Source organism: Desmodus rotundus, chromosome 8, assembly GCF_022682495.2.
Source record: "Desmodus rotundus isolate HL8 chromosome 8, HLdesRot8A.1, whole genome shotgun sequence".
NCBI lineage: Eukaryota > Metazoa > Chordata > Mammalia > Chiroptera > Phyllostomidae > Desmodus > Desmodus rotundus.
In genome coordinates, this window is record NC_071394.1 from 123,572,457 (window position 1) to 123,595,852 (window position 23,396).

General features: G+C 45.0%; 2 protein-coding genes across 23 annotated transcripts in view; one reads left to right on the top strand and one right to left on the bottom strand.

Annotated features, from left to right (window-relative positions):
• MLH1 (mutL homolog 1) overlaps positions 1-5,514 on the top strand; it is a 35,652-nt gene extending 30,138 nt beyond the window's left edge. For all 3 annotated transcript variants that reach the window (XM_053930215.2, XM_053930216.2, XM_053930217.2), the window contains 5 exons: positions 209-272; positions 2,842-3,006; positions 3,467-3,559; positions 3,834-3,947; positions 5,200-5,514. In XM_053930215.2, the coding sequence (XP_053786190.1) occupies positions 209-272; positions 2,842-3,006; positions 3,467-3,559; positions 3,834-3,947; positions 5,200-5,367 (604 nt within the window). In that variant the 3' untranslated portion in view covers positions 5,368-5,514. The remainder of the gene's footprint in view (positions 1-208; positions 273-2,841; positions 3,007-3,466; positions 3,560-3,833; positions 3,948-5,199) is intronic.
• A 480-nt stretch (positions 5,515-5,994) lies between these two features.
• The window catches only part of LRRFIP2 (LRR binding FLII interacting protein 2), a 98,143-nt gene continuing 80,741 nt past the window's right edge, over positions 5,995-23,396 (bottom strand). For 16 of the 20 annotated variants that reach the window (XM_053930235.2, XM_053930233.2, XM_053930234.2 and 13 more), the window contains 7 exons: positions 18,857-18,958; positions 18,443-18,575; positions 16,607-16,656; positions 11,719-11,842; positions 8,893-8,972; positions 8,177-8,281; positions 5,995-7,786 (listed from right to left, as the gene is read on the bottom strand). In XM_053930235.2, coding sequence (XP_053786210.1) covers positions 7,676-7,786; positions 8,177-8,281; positions 8,893-8,972; positions 11,719-11,842; positions 16,607-16,656; positions 18,443-18,575; positions 18,857-18,958 — 705 coding nt within the window. In that variant the 3' untranslated portion in view covers positions 5,995-7,675. The remainder of the gene's footprint in view (positions 7,787-8,176; positions 8,282-8,892; positions 8,973-11,718; positions 11,843-16,606; positions 16,657-18,442; positions 18,576-18,856; positions 18,959-23,396) is intronic. The other 4 variants (XM_071222114.1, XM_053930226.2, XM_053930237.2 and 1 more) reach the window with 1 other exon arrangement.

Here is a 23,396-nt window from a genome sequence, read left to right on the forward strand (position 1 = left end):
CACAGGCCTGGCCGTAGCACGTGCTGGACTCCTGGCTCTTTGAGGAAAAGGAGATCTTGGTGAGCTGTTAAAAGGTCCCCCAGCGGGGCAGAACCGTGTGTGGCCTGGCCACCTACCTTTCAGGGCTTAGTTCTCCCTTTGTCCCTGCTGCGTGGCTCTCAAGCATGGATTCGGCTTTTCCTCAAAGTCACTTTATTTTTATTTTCAGCGAAGAACTGTTCTACCAGATACTCATATATGATTTTGCGAATTTTGGTGTTCTGAGGTTATCGGTAAGTTTTTGTCCTGCTTCTCATTCCTGAAATTTCAACAACTGGTCATTTATGAAAATAATAGCTTTACCCTAATATCTTATTTGTAATGTGGTAAATTTTTCTAAATGTGCTTAGAATAGTTTGTTATATGATTTTCATATGCAGATATCCTTAATTATAATAGTTTTATACAAAGAACAGCCATTTGATAGCCAACTTAAACAAATGTTTATTATTATTATGGAAATTAGAATGTCTACTTAAAGAAACTTAGAAATAAACATAGAAAAAACATTCTTTAAAGCCCATGACCTAAATGCAACCCCAACCAACAGTCTCAGTCCATTTCTTCCAAGACTTCTTTAGTGCCTAATTTTAGAGTTAAAAATCATACTGTGTATCTGTGTTGTTTATCTTCTTTTTACATGTGACATACTCTACAAAAATGCCTTCTGGAATTTGTATTGGGATTCTGCTGAATCTGTAGGTCAATTTGAGGAGAATATCTTTTGCTAGATTATCCCTTTATTTCACATCTTTTGATACTATTGTAAATGGCATTTTTTTTAATTCCAATTTTTTTCGCTACATTTAAAATACAAGTGTTTTTGTATATTGATCTTGTATCTTGCAAAGTTATTAAATTCATTAATTCCAGTAACGTTTTTAGATTCCAATCAGATTTTCTAGGTAGATGATCATAGCGTCTGTGAATTTTTCCTCCTGTCCCATCCGGGTGCCTTCTCTCCCTCCCTCCCTCCCTCCCTCCCCCCCCCTCCCTCCCTCCCTCCCCCCCCCCCCTCCCCTACACTGGCTAGAGCAGTGCAAACAGACATGGTGCAAAACGGAAATCCTTCCCCTCTCTGGTCTTACGGAGAAAGCATCTGTCTCTCACCGTTAACTGTGCTCTGTGCTGTAGGAGGGTTTTTGTAGATGCCCCTTAGGAGGTTCAGGCAGTTCCCTTCTGTTCCTTGTCTGCTTAGTTTTTATTCAGGAATGGATGTTGAGTTTTTTTCAAATGCTTTTTCTGTATTTGTTAAGAGTACTATAATGAATTATACTGATTATCATTAAACTAGAGTTGCATTCCTGGGATGAACCCTGCTTGCATATGATGTATTATTGTTTTTACATATTTCTGGGATTGATTTGTTGAAGTTTTCTTTATAATTCTTACATGTGTGTTCATGATACTTGTTTGTAGTTTTCTTGTATTGCCTTTGTCTGGTTTTGGTATCGGGGTTATCTGCACTCACAGAATGACTTGGGAAGTATCCCCTCCTTTTCCACCCCCTGCAAGTTTGTGTAGAATTGGTGTTCGTTCCTTAAATGTTTGGTAGAATTCACCAGTGAAGCCATCTGGGTCTAGAGATTCCTCACAGGAAGGTTTCTGACTAAAAATTCAGGTTTTTTCATCTATGTAAAGCTATCCAGGTTAACTTTTTCTTCTTGAGCCTTGGTACTTCTTAAGGAACTTGTCCATTTAAGGTTCTTAATTTATTGACATGAGGTTGTTCATATGTTTTATTCTTTTGATGGCTAGAAATGTGTAGTGATATAACCTTTCTCATTCCTAATATTGATCATTTATGTCTTCTCTTTTTAACTTGATCAGTCTAGTTAGAGGTTTGTCAATTTTATTGATCTCAAAGAACTGACTTTTGGTTTCATTGATTTTTTCTCTATTTTTCCGATTTTTATTTCATTGGTATTTGTCCTGATGTTTGTCTATTGAGATGTTTTATGGCCCAAACTATGGTCTATGCTGGTAAACATTCCATGTGCACTTGAAAGATACTTGTATTTCGGTCTTGTTGAGTCTCATGCTCTATAAATGGCAAGTACGTCGAATTGATAGTGATTCTCAAATCTTCTGTATCCTGGCTTTCTGTCTACTTGTTTTGCCAATTATTGAGAAAGGGGTATGAAAGCTTCAACTGTAGTTGTGAATTTGTTCCTCTTTGTAGTTCTGTTAGTTTTATCCTTTGTATTTTAAAGCTCTGGTATTGAAGGTGTAAACATTTAGGATTGGTAGGTCCTTTTGATTCAGCCCTCTATTGTGTAAAAACAAGAACAGTGTTCCGTGGGCTTTTAACACGTAAAAGGGAAAATGTATGAGCACAGAAACAACATCAGAAAGGGAGAAATTGAGGAAAATTAAGGCATCTTATTTTTAAGAGTAGATTTCAGTCTTCTTCCTAATCAGATTACTTGAAATGTCACTTGGTAGAACTCATTCACCCTCCCCCTTGCTTCAGTTATGGGGACGGTGGCAAAAAGAAACTGTCTGCCTAGTGACTTTCTAAATATGACAGCAAATGGTGTCCTTAAAGCTACACAGAAGGGAAGTGCTGCCTCCCTGCCTCACCCTCCCACCTGTTCAGCTCCTTGTCTGTTACGTCCCTGTTGAAATGCCGGGAGGTATAGAGGAGGAGGTGGTTTCGTTGTGAATTTTTAGTTGTTTCCTTTGGCAGCGCGTGTTCGGTCTGTGGGTTCTCCCCTCCTGGTGTGGCCATGGTTTTGTGGGAGCTCGGGCTTCCTTTGGATGTGCTAACACTTGCTCCTTCATGTCGCTGCTCTTTCCCAGGAGCCAGCACCACTCTTCGACCTCGCCATGCTCGCTTTAGACAGTCCCGAGAGTGGCTGGACAGAGGAAGACGGTCCCAAGGAAGGCCTTGCCGAATACATTGTCGAGTTTCTGAAAAAGAAGACTGAGATGCTCGCAGACTACTTCTCTTTGGAAATCGACGAGGTGTGTGATGGCCATTTTTACATCTCTGTTGTAGTCTTCAGAGAAGAGTCAAGGTCTGTCAGTCAGTCCAAAGTCAGGATGAGACTTGGCATTTGGGTTTCTAGGTTACACAACAGTTTTATCATCCACTCACGCCCATTCCTGTTCCCAGGGGGAAGGGCCCTGCAGCCAGTGAATGAGCCTCTTGCTGTCTTCTGCTTCTTACCCCTTGACTTTTGGGGCCTGCCTCCTTGATATGTTCTTTGGTAGACCCAAAGAAAAGGTGGTTCTGCTACATGTCAGGACAAAAGGCTCATTAAGTGCTTAGCTCTCCTGCCCCAATGCCCAGCCAAGTACCTGGTCACCAGAACGACAGATGTTGAGGACAAGATGTGGAGGAAGCTCTGGGGAAATGAATTTGTTTAAACTAAACTGTAATCGCATTATTTCTTGTCCCCGTCCTGACCTTTTCCACAAGCAGGAAGGGAACCTGATTGGATTACCCCTTCTGATCGACAACTACGTGCCCCCTTTGGAGGGTCTGCCCATCTTCATTCTTCGACTAGCCACTGAGGCAAGTGATCAAGCAATGTTAAGTATGTGGGCCCATGAGTGTGTGCTGGGGGGGAGAGCACAGGCCCCACCTGTGTTTGGAGGGATGACAGTGAACAGGGTAGAACAGGTAAGGCCCCGTCTCACCCCCAGCTATCCCCAGCAGTATTCAGCAGTTCCCATTTATAGCCTTAATGCCTCAAAAGTCGTTTAAAGTCCCCTGTGATCTCCATTTAGCAATGATGGGTCTTTAAAACACATACCTGTATTGAGGTATTGAATTCTCTTTGGACCAGGTGAACTGGGACGAAGAAAAGGAGTGTTTTGAAAGCCTCAGTAAGGAATGCGCCATGTTTTACTCCGTCCGGAAGCAGTATGTAACCGAGGAGTCGACCCTCTCAGGCCAGCAGGTACCGCGGTGACGTGGGGCACTGGGACTGGGACTGGGACGGGCCCTCACACAACCTTTAGATGAAACCTACCCACCTCGAAATTCCTAGAGTTCACTGCACACAAGGACACAACTGTCAGTTTTTAATCGTGAATTTTATTTTCTGCTGCTGCTCTCGAAGGCACTTCCAGAATGATCTGTCTGATGTAAAGTCACAAGCCATCACAGTGAGAGGTGGGAGGTTAAGTTAGATTGTCCAGGGCGGATGCGTCCGTCTCCCATTGTAAGTCCCTAAGTGTAGCCAGTCCTCAGACTCTGGTCCAGGCTCCCCAGGCTCTTTCAGAGCTTTGGCCTCTCCCTGCATCTGACCACTGCCTTGCCAGGCCAACCCCCAGCTCTTCTTACAGAAGGTCAGGCTGACATAAAAAAAGCCTGGGTTCTTAATCTTTCTGTGCCACTCTTCCCAATCAGATGACGATGCTTTTCAAATTATCTGGGAGGCGTTGGGTGCGGGGGGCAGTGGGGACTGAATAGTCAGGAGTGAAGAGGTGGCACCACCCTTGGTGATTACTGCAGTCATCTTCTGAGGAGAAGTGGTGCGCTCCGATTTCATAGTGGGGGACACTGAGGGACAGCTGGCATGATTCCCAAGGGCTCCCAGAGCCTGTAGGCATTGGGGCAGAGATTCAGTCCTGGGTCCTGTTGGCCAAAGCTCCCAGGGCACATCTCATTCCAGTGAAGGTGGTGAGGTGGCACACTTACCCAGCTGTGCTCAGAGTATCTCATTTGACTGGGAAAATCTACTTCAAGGAAAGGATGGGTAAGAAAGAACATTTTCTTATACATGAAATAGTTATTTTTTTCTTCACTTCTTACCTGTGGTGCTTTTAGGAAAACACTGGGGCTACATTTAGACCCCAAATGTAGCGAAGAATTAAAAATTTACTTCCTACTATTGCTCTCCAAACATCACAGTCAGGATCAGACATTCTGTTAGATCCTGTCCCGGTAACACATTCTCCCTGGATGGAAGCGGGGTCCGGGGAGAAGGTCTCACGAGAGCCATGGCTTCTTCACTTCCTCCATCTGTCTTTCGTGTTCAGGCCTATAGGATCTCTCAGGCCGGCCTAGATGCTTCACAAGCGTTGGGTAACACAGCCCATTATAAGCTACCAAGACTTTCCCCGCCCCGTGCACGCACGTCAGCTAGGAAGGCAGTGTGTGCTGGCAGCAAATGGCGAGGCTTATGACACCTAACCTGTCTTTTCCAGAGTGGAGGGCCCAGCCCCACTCCACACCCCTGGAAGTGGACTGTGGAGCACATCGTCTACAAAGCCTTCCGCTCACACCTCCTGCCTCCTAAACATTTCACAGAAGATGGAACTGTCCTGCAGCTTGCCAACCTGCCCGATCTGTACAAAGTCTTTGAGAGATGTTAAAAGGGTCATTTACGGACTCCGAGTGTGCTCTTCTCCCTTCGTATTCTGATGTGGTAGGTCTTAAGGCTGAAGACTCACATTTGCCTTCTAGCTAGTACTTCATTGGCTACAGTGGTGGATTGAGTATAAATAAATTGTCAGATGTGTCTTCACATGACTTATTTAATTTTGTTACACTGGACAGTTTTTCTAGATTGATTTTCACCTAGTATATACCTCAGTGTTAAAGAACCCCAAAAGTAATTTGAAAGCCCCCTGGGCATCTGATAAGAATTCTAATAAGGCCTTGAAGACTTCATAGATCATGATTCTTTCTGTATTCTGACTACGATGCTGGTTTAGGTGCCTTTTAAAAGAGATCCTGAACACAAAGGTGGATCCAGTGACACTGCCTACGGAGAAAGCTGAGTTGACAACCTAGCAGCACTTTCAATAACCAAAGAAAAACTTACTCTGAATTTTAAAAAGACTTGAGAGAAGACTATCGTCCTTACCCAGTCGGTAACTGTGTCAGGCTGTAGGGTAGTCCGCTGTGTATGGCTGTGACTGCTACCAGCTTAAGATAATGAAAGTTCTAGGTATTCTTGTTGGAAGGATGATGGAAAAATACGAACTTAAAACTATAAGTGCCATTAAAACAAGCTACTTTAATATTAACCTGCATTCACAGAAATAATGCAGTCAGCCCAGGAAGGAAGAATGCCTGTATTTTTAAGGTGAAACCCAGATTCCAAGACTGAATGAAGAAAGTTGTTAGGAAGAACAGAAAACTACCTCACGGAGCAGCGGACCCACTCCCTGTGGAGAAGACGGGGACAATAGACCGAGACGTTTCTTGTGCCACAAACGGGCAAGAATCAGGGTCCAACACTTACAACTTTCGAAGAGTAGACCAGGGATCTCAGAGGAGAGAGATCCTCTGAGGGAGGGACACAGGCTGATGACCACAGGTGCAGAGGAAGAGGGGTTTCTGAGGCCGTGCGGCAGGACCACACTGTTGGTTTCAGCTAGAGAATTCTAGGATAAACCTGAATTTCAGAACATGTCGCCCCCCACCCAACAGCAAATCATGTTAATTCAAGAGATTGCTATCAATATGCTAAAATCAAAGGGCTAATTACTCTAAACAACAGAATAATTTATTTACATTTGAGTTACCTTTATTATCTAGTTTCAGGTCTAATTTTATTCTCATGTGGCCTTGATTTATTGGACTTTACCCACACTGGATACAATAATTATTTCCATAAAACCACCTTGATTCTGAAAGCAAGAGAATCACAAATCCTACAAAATGACTACACTTGATGATAGAAACCTCTTGAACTGTGTACCTTTAAAGATGAAACTAAAGTCTCCAAAGAAAAAGGTCTGTTATTCCGGAGTTTTCCTTAGGAAGCAGAGAACAGAAGGGGGGCAAGTGAGGCATGGTTGCCATGATTTGTTTCAAAGGCTCCTCTAACAGAACGAATGTGTCAGTAGCCAATTGTGGTCAGCAAAAGGGTGTGTTTAATAGAATCTTCAGGCAGATGTCCCACTTGCCTGCCCTGCCCGCCCCCCCCCCCCAGTTGGGCTTGTCTGAGGTTTCATTCCACAAAGCAGCAGCAGATGAAATACTTTAAAAGATACATTACAGTTGATGTGGAAGACTAAGGACCCTACTCTCCCTTTAAGAGTATTAGGCCTTGGACTTCCCCTGCCCCATGCAATAAAGCATATCTTTTTCTAACATTTTCTTATATAAATTTAAATATTTTACAAAAAAAGGCTTTTCCTCCAAACATATAAATTTTAGTGACACATATATTCCCCACCTGTGGACTTGCTTGTCTCCTCACTAAAATACAAACGCTCTGATACCAAGGGTCACCGTCTGTGGCCGCCGGAGGTCACTGAAGGCTGAATTGCACTGTGGCGAAGGCACTTGGGTTTTTTCTGAGGCTCCGGCAAGTAGCTCGGTGGGCACTCCCAGAATCGCCGCCCCCGACCCCGGGCCAAGGCCTCCGAGGGCCCGGGCACTGAGGCAGCTGAGGGGAAATGGAGAGTAAACTTGACTCTAAAATGACGGGAATAAAAAACCCCAGCATGGACCAGTTCTTAGTCTAGAATTAAACTACAGACAAAATCCAAAGTGTTCATTCATGAAGATTCAAACCTATTTCATTCTCTCATAAATTATAAAATACAAAGGTGGCTATATTAACGACAAAACTCAAACAGTACTGAAAGGGGTTTGTCCCTGGACAGAAGTCAGTCCTTCTGGGTGGGGCCCCAGGAGCAGCACGGGGTGGGCGGTCGGGCGGCCTCCCTACTGCTGGGCCAGAAGTGCTGTCCTATTGGCCTTCATCTTCTCCAGCCGCTTGGCCAGGTGGCTGTTGGTCATCTCCATCTCCTCGATCTTGTCCAGTGCTGTCCGTAACTGGAGACAGACAGAACGTGGTCACCGCTCAGGTCAGAAACAAAGCCAAGTGCTACTTTACTTTCAGCTTTCTGGGACGTGGGCATACTGCTCGTTGTGACGGCCTGGCCGGCCACTGGTGTACAGCAGTGATGCTGTGCCCTGGTCAGACAGAAGCGGGAGAAATAGACCTGATCTCAAACAAAAATAAAAATTGCCCCCTTTTTATCATCTAACAAAACATAAAAGCAAACAGCAGTCACTGCGCAGGCTGGAGACCAGCACAAACGAGCGACTCCAGGGCTGTTTGCGCAGACGGGGCCCGGACTAAGTTCCTTGAGCAACAAAAGTCCTAGTTTCCACAGGACTGTTTCTCGGAATGCTGTCCAGGCAGCACGTAGGAACAAGTACCTCTCGCTGTAGCTTCCTCTTCTCTGCCTTCAGCTCGTCCTCCACTTTCTCGGCATTCTCAGCAGCAGTTTTATACCTCAGCACCTGTCCCTCAAGCCGGCTGATCTGCAAACAGGAGAACACAGGCCTCTGGTGTTGGGCACTAGCAGCCATCACTTTTTTGCGGCCACAGTGGAAATACAATGTCATTAAAATCCCAAGTAATCTAACACTAACAATCCCCTTAGGGTGAGTCATAGGTCCTCTCAGAATCCAACTGCTATTTATAAATCAAGAAATGTCCCCAAAGGATTCCAGCTATAGAGTCATTCATTATAGGGCCGATTTCCCATGGTAAGTTCTATGATGACCATATTGTCTAAGTGCCAAAGTAACATTGCAGGAGGAGACTCACTAAGTAGAGAAGTATTTCGACATCTTGAAATGTGCAGTAAGCATTTTGTAATAAACTACAATCTTCCTGAATTCTCATGCAGAATCTATTAAAAAACAGAATTAAAGCTACAGTTTTCTGTTTTCACAGAAACCAGAAGGCGAAGTGCCCTGCCAGGTGTTCCCTGCTGGCTTTCCCACTTTAACACACAGCTGTTCTAGAGGCCCAGGGTAAAGGCAGCCGGAAGAAGCCTGGGCACTCCTTCCTTAGCGGCTTAGATGCAGGAAGCAGATGTGCCTTAAGGGAATTTAAATCACTTGCTACCATGAAAAGAAGTACTTACACTTTGTTCCAAGGTAGTTATATCCTGTTCTGCTTTTGAAAGCTTAAACTTGTATTCACTAATTTGTCTATTAGCATCTCCTAGAACAGAAGAGAAGAGTGAATCACCTGTGAGAAGGGAACGTGTGACCCATCAGGCAGTGACACCCTCTGCAGCACAGAAGAGGGCTGTGCAGTCTAAAGAGACAAAACGACTGCACAGGAGGCGGCCCAGTCTCGAGCTGTGGGTGCTACAAGCCTCAGCGCCTGCCTTGTAACAGCATCCCTTGGGTCAGGAGTTAGAAAAAGACACAACCCTTCACCCCATGATGTGTGTAGGTGGACGTTAGGCAAGGAGCCCTGTCGGCCCGGCTTCTCGGCAGCCCCACAGCCCAGGGAGCCTCTGCATTCACAGGACTAGGCACCCCGGTTTCCTGGACCCCAGCCCTGCACTTTCCCAACTCCCAGTCCTGCTCCCCCATACTGCAAGTGCCCCTCGGTCCCCACCTCTGACTGAAGTCTTAACCAGCCTCCAAGGTTGTGCTCAATCTTCACCGCCGTCACGACTCGCCTTAGTTAACTACAACTTCTTCCCTTGTGGCATTCTGTTTGCATTCTTTTACAGTATTTATTATGCACCCTTAACATATATGCAAGGACAGGGGCCTTGTCTAGCCTTTTTGAGTCCACCTCTGTATTTAGCCAAATGCTTTGCACATAGTGTATGCTTAATACATATTTGCTGAAACAAATGTTTTTCAATAGTATGTGATGATGTGGTATGGGTAAAGCTATATGGATCAGTAGACATACATTTGACCTAAGATGTAAACCATTTAAAATGAGAAGCTTATAAACAATGGGGGAGAAAAAAATCCCCTCCAGCACGCCAAGCTTAACAGTCACTGTCTGAAATGAGGACGGGGAGGGTTGTACGTGTTACAGGAGATAAACCCTACGTAATCCACCTAACTCGGGAACTCTCGCGCTGTTCCCCGTAACTAAGGTCACTACTGCCTACATAGTCTTGAACGCAAGATAGTTACTGTCACCCTGAAAGTAATGGAGTTATAAAACCCTCTCCCCAAAAGCCACCCCTGGGAGTCACAGAGAATGATCCCCATTCCTGGGCTCTAAAACAGAAGCTTCGGGATCTAGTTTTTTCATTCTTCACCCCAGCAACTTACTATCAAAATGTTCCTTCTCACTCTCCAAACCACCCATCCTGTCCTCTTTGCAAAAGTGTAAGTCCTTCGCCTCCGCCCTTCCATCTGTGTTTGGAAATTCCACCCCAGACACCATGCTCACAGCCAAGGCAGGGGCTAGACCCCACAGGCAAGGTGCCTCGGTTCCTCTCCTGCCTTTCTGGTGCAGGCAGCTGCCCACTTTTGTCTTTTTTTTTTTTTTTTAATCCTAACCCAAGGATATTTTTTCATTGATTTTAGAGAGAAGGAAGAGGGAGGGCAGGAGGAGAAGAAAGAGAGAGAGAGAAACTGATGCTAGAGAGAAGCATCAATTGGTTGCCTCCCGTAGTCACCGCCACCAGGGATTGAACCCACAACCTATGGATATGTCTTGATGAGGGATCAAACCTGCAACCTTTTGGTCCATGGGACGTCACTCCAACCAACTGAGCTACGCTGGCTGGGGCTGCCTGCTTCTGTCTTTACAAGCCAGGCCCAGCCTTCCCCAGCGCTGTCTCCCTGCCTTTCCCAAGTGCCAGGCAATGCCCGCCTGCAGTAGGAAGCACTCACACATAATTAAACACACGCCCACTGCCCCTCAGTATGATTCCTTTTGATTTTGCTGCTTTAGGCCAATCTCTCTCCAATCCATCCCCACCCCTGTCCCCTCTCCAAGACTGTTGACAGCCATTGCAGTGGTTCAGCTCACCATCTCAACCTCCCTCTCATCAGGTCCCTGTCTGCAACTCTCTGTGCCAGAATGGCATTTCCAGAACACAGCATTCACCAGGGAGTACCACAAGGGTAATAACAATAGCCTCAAAAGACTGTATGAACAGTATTGATAAGCCTTAATCCAAATAGTCTTTTTTCTCTTTGGCCTAATTCAGAATGTTTAGATGAAAAAGCCATGGAATAACCAATATTTTAAAATAAGTCACCAGAAATGCCACTATTCAAATTGGAAAAATAAAAGTATTTCCCATCAGTAAATTATACAATATCTAATTATGTATGTGTGGCTTCTGAACTCCCCTACCATGGGAATTACTGTGAATATAGTAGGCATTTTAAAATAATAGGGGGTCATGCCCCGACTGGTGTGGCACACTAGATTGTCAGCCTGCTAACCGAAAGGCTGCCGGTTCAATTCCCAGTCAGGCACATGCCTGGGTTGCAGGCCAGGTCCCCGGTGGGGGCATGCGAGAAGCAACCAATCAATGTATCTTGCACGTGTTGATGTTTCTCTCCCTTTCTCCCTCCCTTACTCTCTGAAATTAAATAAAATCTTTAAAAATTTAGATAAACTGAATAGGCTTACTTTATACCTTGTTTTAAATTCCATCTAATAATAATTAATTTGAGTTAACAAGAAAACAGAAAATTCTGAAGCTACTCCATATCAGTGTGAATTAGTTCTAAATACATTCCTCCAATTATTCCAAGACAAATTCCACAAAAAAAATTGTAATTCGGAAAGGCATGGGAGCTTGAGGTTGACATGGGTGTGTCCCTACTTGCAAACTGTCCTAGAACTCACTTGCCTAGGAGGGGGGAGAGTGCTCTCATCTCCCCCGAGGCACACACAGGCCAGCAGACACTGCTGCTTGGTCCCAACACTGACCACGACAGCCCGCACAGGGAAGGGCCTGCACAGCACCTACTCTGCATCTCGATGAACTGCAGGTCCGAGCCGTTCTGCAGTCCGGCCAAGTCCCCGCCCGCCGAGCCGTCGCCCCTGGAGCACTTCTGCCGCTCCTCCTCTAACTGCAGCTTCAGTTTCCTAATCTGCAGGAGAAACACAGGCTCATCAACAGGATCCAGGCTCTTGAGGAGCAGACGCCGGCCCGATGGCCACATCAAAGAAGGAGGCAGATCCTCGTGAGCCACACAAACCATTCATGCAGTCGCCACTGTCTGGGGCACCGCTGTGGGGGACAGCGCTGAAGGTGCTCAGAGAAGCTGTGCAAACACCCAAAGGCATGAGCTCCAGCACCAGGGACCCATGTTATTAGTTGTGTAGGATTTCAGAACACCACATTCCCGTATTTTTTTGTCACTTTTATTCAAAATGGAAATTCTATGGGCAGTTACATGTTTTTGTTTTGTTTTAGAGTTAGGTTAAATATTCTTACTTAGAAATTTTTCTGTGTACAGAACCATGGGAAATATATTTTTTAGTTTGGCTACATAATCTACCTTATCTTACCCAAAATAAAGGACATTCAGGGTAGCTTATTCATAATAGTCAAAACTAAAAATAACCCAAATGTCCATCAACAGAAGGACAAACCAACTGCGTGCTTGCTACATTCACACAATGGAATTACCACTCAGCAAAAAGAGGAGGGGGTACCACTGACACGGGCAACGGCACGGCTAAGTCTCTAAGTGTATGACAGATGCTCTCCAGTCACAGGGAGCTCCAGAGCATGCAAACCCATCTACAGTGACGAAAGAAGATCAGTGGCTGCCTGGAGAGGGGAAGAGAGGGAGGTGCAGCGGGAAGGTTTACAAAGGGACATAGAAACTTTGGAACGTTATGAATCTTTTCACCATCTTGACTGCGGTGATCATTCCACAGGTATTGTTATGAGCTGAATTCTGACTACCCGCCCCCCCGATTCATATATTCAAATCCTCAAACTATGCCCTTTTTGCAAACAGAGTCATTGCACTGCTGGGTTGAGATGAGGTCACACTGGAGTAGGGAGGAGCTCTACACCAACATGACTGGTGTCCTTATAAAAACAATTCCAGATGAAGAGAGAGACAGAGAGGGAAGACGATGTGAAGACACAGAGAATGTCATCTATAAGCCAGAGAATGCCAACGATGCCCAAAGAAGCTAAAAGAGAAGCATGGAGCAGATGTCCCTGCACAGGCCTCGGAAGGAAGCAACACAGTGCTAATACCTTGATCTTAGGCCTCTAGTCCCCAGAACTGTGAGATAATACATTTCTGTTCTTAACTACCCAGTCTGTGGTGGTTTGTTATAAAAGCCCTAGGAAAATAGCACAGATATTTTGTACGCTTTCAGTATGTGCACCTTATTCTATACCACTTACACCCCAAAAAGCTGGGTTCTTCTTTTAATTTGCAAAATAAAGGAACTAAAAAATGAAAGGGATTGGGGTTGGGGGAACATATAAGGCTAAGCATAAGGAGATAGGAAGGAGCCCACATGCAGCCAACAAGGAGATTAGGTGAACAGGAAAGCACTGAACTCTGAGGCCTCTAGTCCCCACTCCGGTCCCAGAATGCAGAGAGCTGGGCCTGTGCCCTCAGGCAGTAGACTGGAGTCACAGCTAAATAGAACTCTCTGGCTAGCCTAAAATAAAAGACCAGCATGCCCACATTGAAGGTTCCCAAGAAAACACCAGCCACATCAATCCTCACAAAAACTTGGACAAGCTCACCCATTTCCTCAGAGCTGCCCGTCAGCCTGCTAGTACCCCACACTTAAGACTGAAGACCGAATAAACATACATAAAAGAGCATCTGGAAGGAAACAAACTGCAAACAGAAGAAAACATCAGAAAACAAACCAGTCTCTCCCTGTCCTCTGAGATAAGTGAAAATATCTGCGGAAGTAGAAACTCAATAAAAGTATTAGAAGATTAAGTTGAGAAACTCTTTTAAAAGTAAAGCAAAAAAGGCAAAAGGAGATGGAAAAACAGGAGCGAAACAAAAAGAGCATCAGTGCCAGAGATCTGATGTCCACTCCTTGAGAAATCAGTCTGTTTCCCCGATCGCTACAACTCCTACCCTCACAGCAAGCACGATTCAGAGCAAGTCCACCATGGCCTCCACCCGCCCCACAAAGGGTGCTACTTCTGGGACTGAGTCGGAGCCTCCCCATGCCTTCTCTTCATCCTTCCTCAAGGGCTGAGGGTGAGTCTGCATGCTCAGAGTTCCAGACGGCTTCCCCAACTGTGTCCTCGACTCATCAAGAAGGGTCAAGGGGAAGCCTGAGCACCAGCAACAAGTCTGCCACCCCCCCTAAAGGGGAAAGGGCGAGCTCTGCACTGGGACTCAGGCCATGCTTCCCAGGCACCGCCGCCCCTTCAACACACAGAGGGTCACCATCATCATCTGCCGAGTGAACCGAGACTATCATCATTATCCCCATGCCTCCAGTCTATGTCCACCTCAAACAGAGTCATACCTTCTCCTGCACTCTTCCCCAAAAGGCTCTGCACAAACTCTACTCTGTCTTCATCTCCCAGCCTTTCCCCGTCTGAAACTCTCCCGCTGTGCCCTCTGGGCTACCAGTCTATCACCAGCAATCCCTGCTGATCCTCGACCTCGTCTCTGAGTGCTCCCTTTACCCGGTGCTCTAACAGGGTCCTGCTTCCTCTGCAGCCCTCTCAAGCTGTTTCTTTGTCCCACAGCCCTCCTGCTGCTGAGCCTGAAAATGGAATGGGTGTCCTCTTGGTTTCCCTGCTGTTGCCACATGATTCTCCCTCTCTCCTCCCAGAAACTCCCAGTTCCTAACCTGATCTCTTTGAATTATGCACACTAACTACCCCTCATCACTGCCATCATCCCACTCTTTCTTCACTATTTTAGCTGCTGTCTCCCACTGCATCAAAACTAGTCCTGTCTTTAATTCTTGGCAATTTCAAAATACATCTAAATAGAGGATTTCTGCTACAAGTAATCTCAGCTTCCAGAACACCTCCTCACAAAGGATCTTGCCATCATCCCTTCTTGCCGTCAGTCACTCATTCCCACAGTCACGTACTGTCTCTCCTCACTAGATATTGCAATCCCTACATACTTCCGATCCATGTGTCTTCTAACTGTGCATTCCAGTGCATTCTCTCTGCACCCCAACTCCAAAAATCCTTTGATCCCACTGGCACCTGCAATCCAGTGCTCCCGTGCCTTGATGTCTCCCTAGATGTCTCTCAAACCTCCTTACCAGTTTAATCCCTAGGGCCATCATCACCCTCTCACCTCCTCTGCCCTGTTATGCTCGCCTGGTAAAACTTAATTCTGCCCACTCCATGCCTGCACTGATACAGCTTAATGTGGCTGGAGAAACACAAGCCTCTAACATACCCTATCATTTACCTGGTAATTACATTTGTTATTCATTGCCTGGTCTCCTCCACTAGAATGCAAGGTCCATTGGGGCAGGAGGTTTTTTCTTTAACTGATTTTGTTCACTGAAATATCCCAAATGCCTAGAATAGTGCCTGTTAAATAGTGGAATCTCATTTGACATTTGAATGATTGAATAGGAGTTTCCAGAGGAGATAATACAGAAGATGGGAAGGGAGAAAAATCATTCAAGAAAATTTCCCAGAACTGAAAGATAGGAGCTCCTCAAACTGACGGGGTCCCAGACCACACAGGAAAACTCCAAACCGCATCACCGTGAACTTTCAGAACACTAGGAACAAGAGTATGACACAACCTTCCAGAGAGAGGGAAATGGGTCACATGCAAAAGATCAAAAACAAAATGTCCTTGAAGTTCTCAACAGCCATACTGGAAGCCAGAAGACAATGAAGTAATTTCTAAAAAAAAAAAAAGAAAAGGTGAAGGAAAACAATTAAAACACAGAATTCTATACCCAAACTGTTGAATCAGCCAACAGGGTAATGCAAAGGCATTTTCAGGCCTCCAAAGTTAAGAAAAATTTACAGCCCACATACCCTTTTCTCAGGAAGTTACTGGAGGATGTACCGACATATGAAAATGAATGGAAGGAGGAAGGCCGACAGAGGAACCCGAGAAGACGACGAGGGCGGACAAGTCTCTGCACTGAGGGAACGACCATTAAGTCAGAATGGGATGAGCCAGAGTCTCCGAGAGTCGAAAGGATGGAACCGAGAGAAGACTTCACGCATCTGAACACGCTTACAGGATTTAATTACCGTCGGTAAGTCTGCAACCAGATTAGTAACGAACACACGGAAAAGTAAGCACATGAAAAGGAATGCTACGATCCTAGCTTTGCGGGGGAATAGAGTTGTGAGAGAGATGAAAGGCCGTCCCAGGACACGCCAGGGCCCCACTGTGGGTAGTGTTTACAGAGTCCTGATGACAACGTAAACAGCCTAGGAGGACGCTGTCTCTTTACTGGGCAGACGTGGGGATGGGACGTATGCGTGCACGTGTGGTGGGGGCATGGGTGAGAGAAGGCTGAACGTTCACCTTCCATAGATGGATGGCAACAGAGATGCCAAAACAGAACAGTCAAGAAGCAACATAAGCACATTATAGACAAATAAACAAGGACAGTACGCACCAGCAGAATTAGCTAAAAGTACTGAGTAGGAATAGTCACGGGTACGGGTGGGGAGGCAGGGCCGAGCACTCTGTCTTCACAACTAGCTCTGTAGAACTGTTTGACCCTCACACTATGTGTCCTACAATTTTTTTTGAAGAATAGGAGGCAGCAAAGAGGTGATATGTGAATAATATTTTTATCCTTCAAATCTTACTTGAGTACTGATATTTAAAATAAGCACATCTAACATTTTACCATGTGATTCAGTTACAGTTAACATGACCTTCCAATGAGAAGAAAGCCTTTACCTGTGATAGTAGCTCTTCCTTTTCTCCAGCAAGTTTTCGTAGCCTTACATCTAAAACAAATTAAAAAGGTTGTAAACTGAATTTGTAATGAAGTATAAAAATAAAAAAATAATTCCATAAATTTAAAAACAGCAAATATTATTTGATAAACAACTTACAGTTGTATCAAGACATGAAGGCTTTCGTGGTGTTAAGGAAAAGTACCTCATTATTCAACACATTTCCACATGACTGGCATTTATCAGGCACTAAATACAGCATTTGCTCCCAAGAGCAGTGATTCTCCACTTAAAGACAAACCGAAGCACAAAGATCGTTTCCCTGTTCAAAACCCTGCACGCTCTCACTAGTGGACTGACAACTCAAACGCCGAGGGCACTCCCACAGGCTGAAGTGAGCCCTGAGCTGGAGAAAACAAACCATGGGACAGAGGTCAGGGGTTCAAAGGGGGACTGGGAGAAGCTGGAACAAAGAAAACTGGGAAACACAATGCTGGAAGAAGCAAAAACACACAAAAGCTAGCGGGTGAAGGAATGCGGGCCACCAAGGGCTAATCAGGCTCGGATGCAGGATCACGGAGCTGCTCCTGGCCCGGAGCTGGAGTCAGGGGCTACTCATTCCCAAGCACGCACATTAAAATAGGCCCCTTGGGCTGAGGGATGCCCATGGATGAGTAAAAGCAGCAGATGACACCTAGTCAGCACCCCCTACACAGGGGCGTCCAGCCTGTGGCCCACGGGCCGCATGCGGCTCAGGATGGCTGTGAATGCAGCCCAACACGAAAACATGAATTTAATTAAAACATCATGATTTTTTTTTTGTGATTACATATCACAGTGTATTTAATGTGTGGCCCAAAACAACTCTTCTTCCAGTGTGGCCCAGAGACACCCAAAGTTTGGACACCCCTGCCGCCTACAAGGAGTCAGGATCATGGCTAAATCGAAGTTCTGGTTTCTTCTTCACACCTTCCCAAGGAGCAGAAGAAACACTGTGAGCTGCCAGAGCCGCGCACTCAGTGCATCCCCTATAGCAGCTCCCACCCGCCAGGCCAGCCCCTTCTGCTTCGTCAGTGTGCCCCACAGCTACCCTCTGCAACTGTGGGCAGCAGGGGCAGCGCTCGCTAACTTTGGAAAGTTTGACTTCTCTCACTCTTACACCCCACTCTTCTAGGAATCCTACACGTCTATGAAAACAAGATGGAAAAAAGATCACTTGTTTTAAATAAAAGTAAGCTGATGATGCAGTGTCCACCCGTGCCATTTTCTTCCTCTAGAGCAGGATTCTTAGTGGAGGCAGTTGACAGGCACCTGTGTGGTTCCTGAGAGAGGTGACACTAGATTCTCAAAGGGTTAAATTTAAGAGGCTTAGACTTAAAGAGGCTCAGAAGCCCTGTTCTAGAAATAACGCTCCTCTGATATCTACCTTCTTGGTCATCTGTTTCTTGACTTAAGGAATGAGGTGGCAAAAACTGCAAGAACCTTGGGTAAGTAGCAAAACCTAAAACCAGATGCTCCAGGAAGAAAACATACTTGGAAACATACTACCAGCCCACTGGTTCCCTGGGACGCAGGTCTGTATTTAATTGAAAAAGCGATGCGCTGTATCTAAGTGAAAAAGCAATGTCTTTATAGCCACAGTGCTTCCATCCAAGGGACTTACAATGACCCGAGATCAAGGATGTCTGAAGACATGTGCCCAGATTTACTCCTGTTAAGGATCAGATAAGGCTCAGACAGTCCTCGTGTCGTCTTTGTTTTCCAAGACAGGATACAAACACGCTGGAAGTCTAACAGGGTAACACTAACCCAAGCCAACAGAGCCACCGTGTCTTACCTAGAGGGCCTTCTCCTGCCGACTCCAAGACCTGAGCAGCTTCCTGAGACACCACAGTGATGGCTCCCACCATGGGCTCATGATTGACATCGCCATTGGGAGTGCTGTCAGGGATGATGACTAAGCCATGTTTCTGTGGGGAAGGAGAAAACCTGCCATCACAAATATAGCCCACATGGAAGCAGTGTGCTCTGGGAGGTGACGCTGTGACAACAGGTCTGCCACAGGTGAAACCTGGTGAGAGCTGGTCCCACGGGACCCAACTCTCTAGAAGAAACGACTTAAACCTACCAAACCTGGACTGAAGAGCGAGCTCTGTGCTCTGTGTTCATGCCAGGAGGGAGGACAGGGTGAAAGGAAGGCAGGATAAAGCGCTGAGGGACACGCGCTCCAGGCTGACGCTGACATACGTACCTCTCCCGCCTTCACTGTCTCCTTCAGGTCAGCCAGCTCCTCTCTGAGCATGTCTCGCTCACTCCTGAGGCAGGAAGTGTATTCTTTCTGTTTCTCTAGGGCCTGGGTTTAGATGGGGTAGCAAGGGAAAGAATGGCACAGAAGAAGGCAAGTGAAAGGGAGCAGAGAAGTACCTGATTCAAATAAAGATAAAGGCATAAAAGACAAGGCAGCATTAAAAGCTTGGAAACAAGCAGTCAGACAGGAGAGGAAGTACGGAGTTACGCAGATACACACCTCCAGGAGACAGTTTTAATAACACTGGTTAATCGTGCACAAACTCGGCAGAACATGCTTATCACATCAGGCAGGAAAGTGAATCTTTCTATTCCAGTCAATGAACAAACAGGAAATGGAAAATGAAGGCAGCAGTAATGTTAAAATAAAGTTGACCTTACTGGTCTCCTTAGTGCACTTCCATTTGGTGAATCAATCAAACAAAACCCCCACATTTCAACTAAAATAGTTTATTCAGGAATATACTTGATTTTTTTGAAAAAAAATTCGGAAAAATGACCAGTATAACAAGGTATTTCAATTAAATATGGGCTGCAGGGATTTTTTCAGCAAGTAGTGTGGTAAAATCTCCTTCAATTACCACTTAATTAAAAATAATTTATCTTCAAAGGGATTGTCAAGAACCTATTTTGTTAATTAAATACAATTAAGAGTAACTGGTTTTCCGACACACCTTCAAAATGTGAAAAACAAAAATACACTGACAAAATAAATACAGCCCACCTACAGAGGGTAGCAAACACAGGTTTTAGCAGCTGGCTTTGGAGCCCTGCCCGTACTAGCTGATCTATGCCTCGGCTTCCTCGACTGAGAAAAGGGAGGAGGTGGCAGCAGCACTCATCCCATGGGCACAGGCTTTAAGGGGTCCTCGGTGTAAAGCCCCGCCGGGCTGTGTAAGAAAGACCACGGGGGAGGCTCAGGAGAGGCCAGCTGGTGTTTCCATTTGCGTTTTCCGGGTCACTGCCTGGCTCTCCCAGCTGTCAGAGCTACGGACCACAGCACAGAGGCAGGAACAACTCTGGTCATCAGTAGCCGATCAAATCTACTCTATGTAATCGAATAACCCAGACTTCAAAACACACCCAAGTTAGGCAGTCTATTCAGGGACCTGACAGCTGGGCTCTTTGAAAAAGCCCTTCTCTACCCATTTGTTCATATATTTAATGTTTTCTGCCAGCATTCCCATTAATCCAAGAAGTTAAACTACAAAAGGTCATTTTCTCTCCGTTTACTCAGTTTAGAAGTGGCCCAACTGCTTAGTGACTGGTTGCTGAGTAACTGGCCAGTTTTTAAAGTCATTATAATCCTATTCTGCCACCAAACTGTGAGTGAGTAAGGGATGAAAGCAACTACCATTTGCGTAGCTCCATCTCTATGGTAGGCACTGTTGTATATACATGTAGGCTTTTCTATGTCATATGTAAAAGCCCAAATGTATATATGTATATAATACATATAAAACTTGTCCCTTACATACCCTATATTTTGTATTATTCCCATTTCATGGGCCAGAAAATTGAGGCTCAGAGAAGGTATATATTTTTGCCCAAAGTCACAGTAGGTGGCAAAGCTCAAAAATGAAGCCAGTTATTTTGGGTTCCAGAGTCCTTGCAAACTTTTGCCATACCACAGAACCACGAAGGCCACGATTACATCCCCTACTGTGACCCCAAATGCTGCTTGAAAAGCAGGCCACAGGGCCAGGCCTGCTCCTCACCTACCCAACTGTAGCGCCAACAGTTAACTTCCCTTCAACAATTCACACCACATGACATGCCTCGAGTCTGCCTGTAAATCCGTAACGTGAGCCTCTAATATCATGAGGCATTCCTCGCACACTTCAAGCTCATATTAACACTCCATTACATTAATAACAAGTGTCACACCGAGACAACAAAGCACACAAGCGATGCTTTCCCATCCGTGGCCAGCCACTTCACAGTCTGCCGAGGGAGGTATTTCGGTTACTGGTGTCTGCGTGCACAGTTATGTCATGCATCGCCACGGGTAACTGTGTCACCGGGCACTGCCACAACATGCTCTATAGATCCCCGCCCCCCCCCCCCCCGAATGGAAGAGATCTCCTGGGAACAGACCAATGTGAAGCTAGGAATTCTAGCAAATGCTCAAATATGCTATCTGCTCCTCTTCCACATCTTACAGCAGTGGATTTAATCTTTACTTTTGGACTTTTTTATTTCATCTTCCCATAATTATGGATGGGGAAATTAAAATACATCCTGTAAGTTCTCCCATTTCACCACAAAGTTTGAAGAGGACTGAAATACCTTACAATTGGACCAAATGTATTCACGCTGGATCGGAAATGCTCTGTATTACCTAACCATATAACCACTAACCTTGTGTTTGCATTCAACAACAGCTCCTACAGTGATTTTTTTTTAGGGTAAAAAGTATATGCTTGTGGGGATTTCAATAACTCTTTACCCCTGACCTCACCTCAAATTGCAGTGTCAAGAAGCCTGAAAGATATGTACAAGAGGCTGAACTTTTGGGCAGCAGGTTAACTCTCCATATCATTGCACAGGGGCACAAATACCTTTCAGAATGGGAGCGAGTCTTATACTGGGCTACATGGATATAAACGTCCTTTGTATGTAGTGTCTGTTCTACGCATGGCTACCTAGTGCCTGGTCCAGCCTTGGGGATAAAGACAGGAGCCCCGCAGGATCAATAAAGGAAGAACTAAAGAAAACTGAACTTTAATGTGAAAATAATGGCCAGGCTCCTTCATGAAGTTACTAAATTTAAATCTTGAAAATGAAGCCCGAGACGAGTGATGCATTAGGTAGTCACGGACCATGCTGAAATTGCGTCTTTATCAGTCAAGGTAGGGACCACATCACATGCACTGGGCTGGCTACTATGGAAAAAACAGAAAGCAAATATTGCTGCGGTTACAGAGAAATCGGAACGTGTGTGCAGAGCTGACGGCAGTGGAAAACGGTGCAGCTGCTAAGGAAGATGGTATGGAGGCCCCTCGCGAAAGTGAACAGAACTACCATGCTGGGCAGCAGTCCCACCCACGGGCGCACACCCAAAGGATGAACACAGGGTCACAGAGAGGTACAGACAGACCCATGCTCACAGCAGCATCAGTCAGGACAGTCAGGTGAAAGCAAACCAAGTGCCTACCAACACACAGCTGGATAAACAAATGGTGGTACATACACACAGTGGAGTATTTATTGTGCAGACTTAGAGCGGACATTCTGACACGCTACAACATGGACGAACCTAAGGACACTATGCTGAGTGAAGTAAGCCCGTCACAAAAAGACAAGTACTAGTGATTCCAATTACATGAGATACCTAGAGTCAAATGCATAGAGACAGAAAGTAGAATGGCAGTTGCCAGGGACTGCGGGGATAGGGGGTTCGCTTAATGGGGACAGAGTTCCAGTTCTACGAGATGAGAAAGCTCTGTGGGGGGTGGCGGTGACCATAGCGTGACAGTGTGAATGCACTTAATACCACCAACTAAGTTCACACTTACAAGTGGTGCATTTTATGTTACTTGTACTTTACCACAGTTTTTATTGTTTTTTAAATGTCAAAGGATGGACAAACTGATACATGCAACAACTTGGATGAATGTCAAGGGAATTATGCTGAGTGAAAGAAGATAATTCTAAAAGGTTAAATACTGTACAATTCCATTTATGTGACTTCTTAAAATGGCAAAATTATAGAAACAGAAGTTAGTGGTCGCCAGGGCTTGGGACAGGGGAGGGGAGATAGTAGATGTGGCTATAAAAGGACAACAGGAGAGATCCTTACAATAGTGATGAAAACGTCTGCATCTTGACTATATAAAGGTCAATATCCTGGTTGTGATTCTGTGTTATACTTTTGCAAGATGTTACATTTGGGGAAAACTACATAAAGGACAAACAGGATCTCTTCATATATTTTTTATAATTGAGAATCTACAATTACCTCAAAAATGTTTTGAAAGTTTAATTTTTTAAAAAAACAAAGGCACACATTATTATATACCACAGAGAAAGAAGATATCCACTTATTCATTCAAAAATGCCGAGCAAATTAAAAAGTCTAATTTATATCTTAATCATCGGCTCAGCTTTTTAGTAGGAAAAAATTGTTTTATTTTGAAGAGATATTTTATGGGACTGAGAAGTTTGGAATTTTTCCATGGCTGGTCCAAAACAATCAGTTTAAAATAATGAGATAATTATACAAAACAGAAACCATGGACCTCGGGAATGTGCTAAAGAAAATTAGGTCCCAAAAGAAACGCATTCTAGATAGTGACCAGATTTTAATTAAACTTTTGAATTACCTTCTTTGTGCCAAACATTTTTTCACATCTCATTTTAAATTTCGCGAGTGAAAATTTAAATAAAATTAGTAGATTGCAATTTTAAAACTTAACAGAGTTGTTAATTATACTCCAGACGACTCTTCCAGCTTTGGGTAAAATTTTAGAAACTTGGTATTT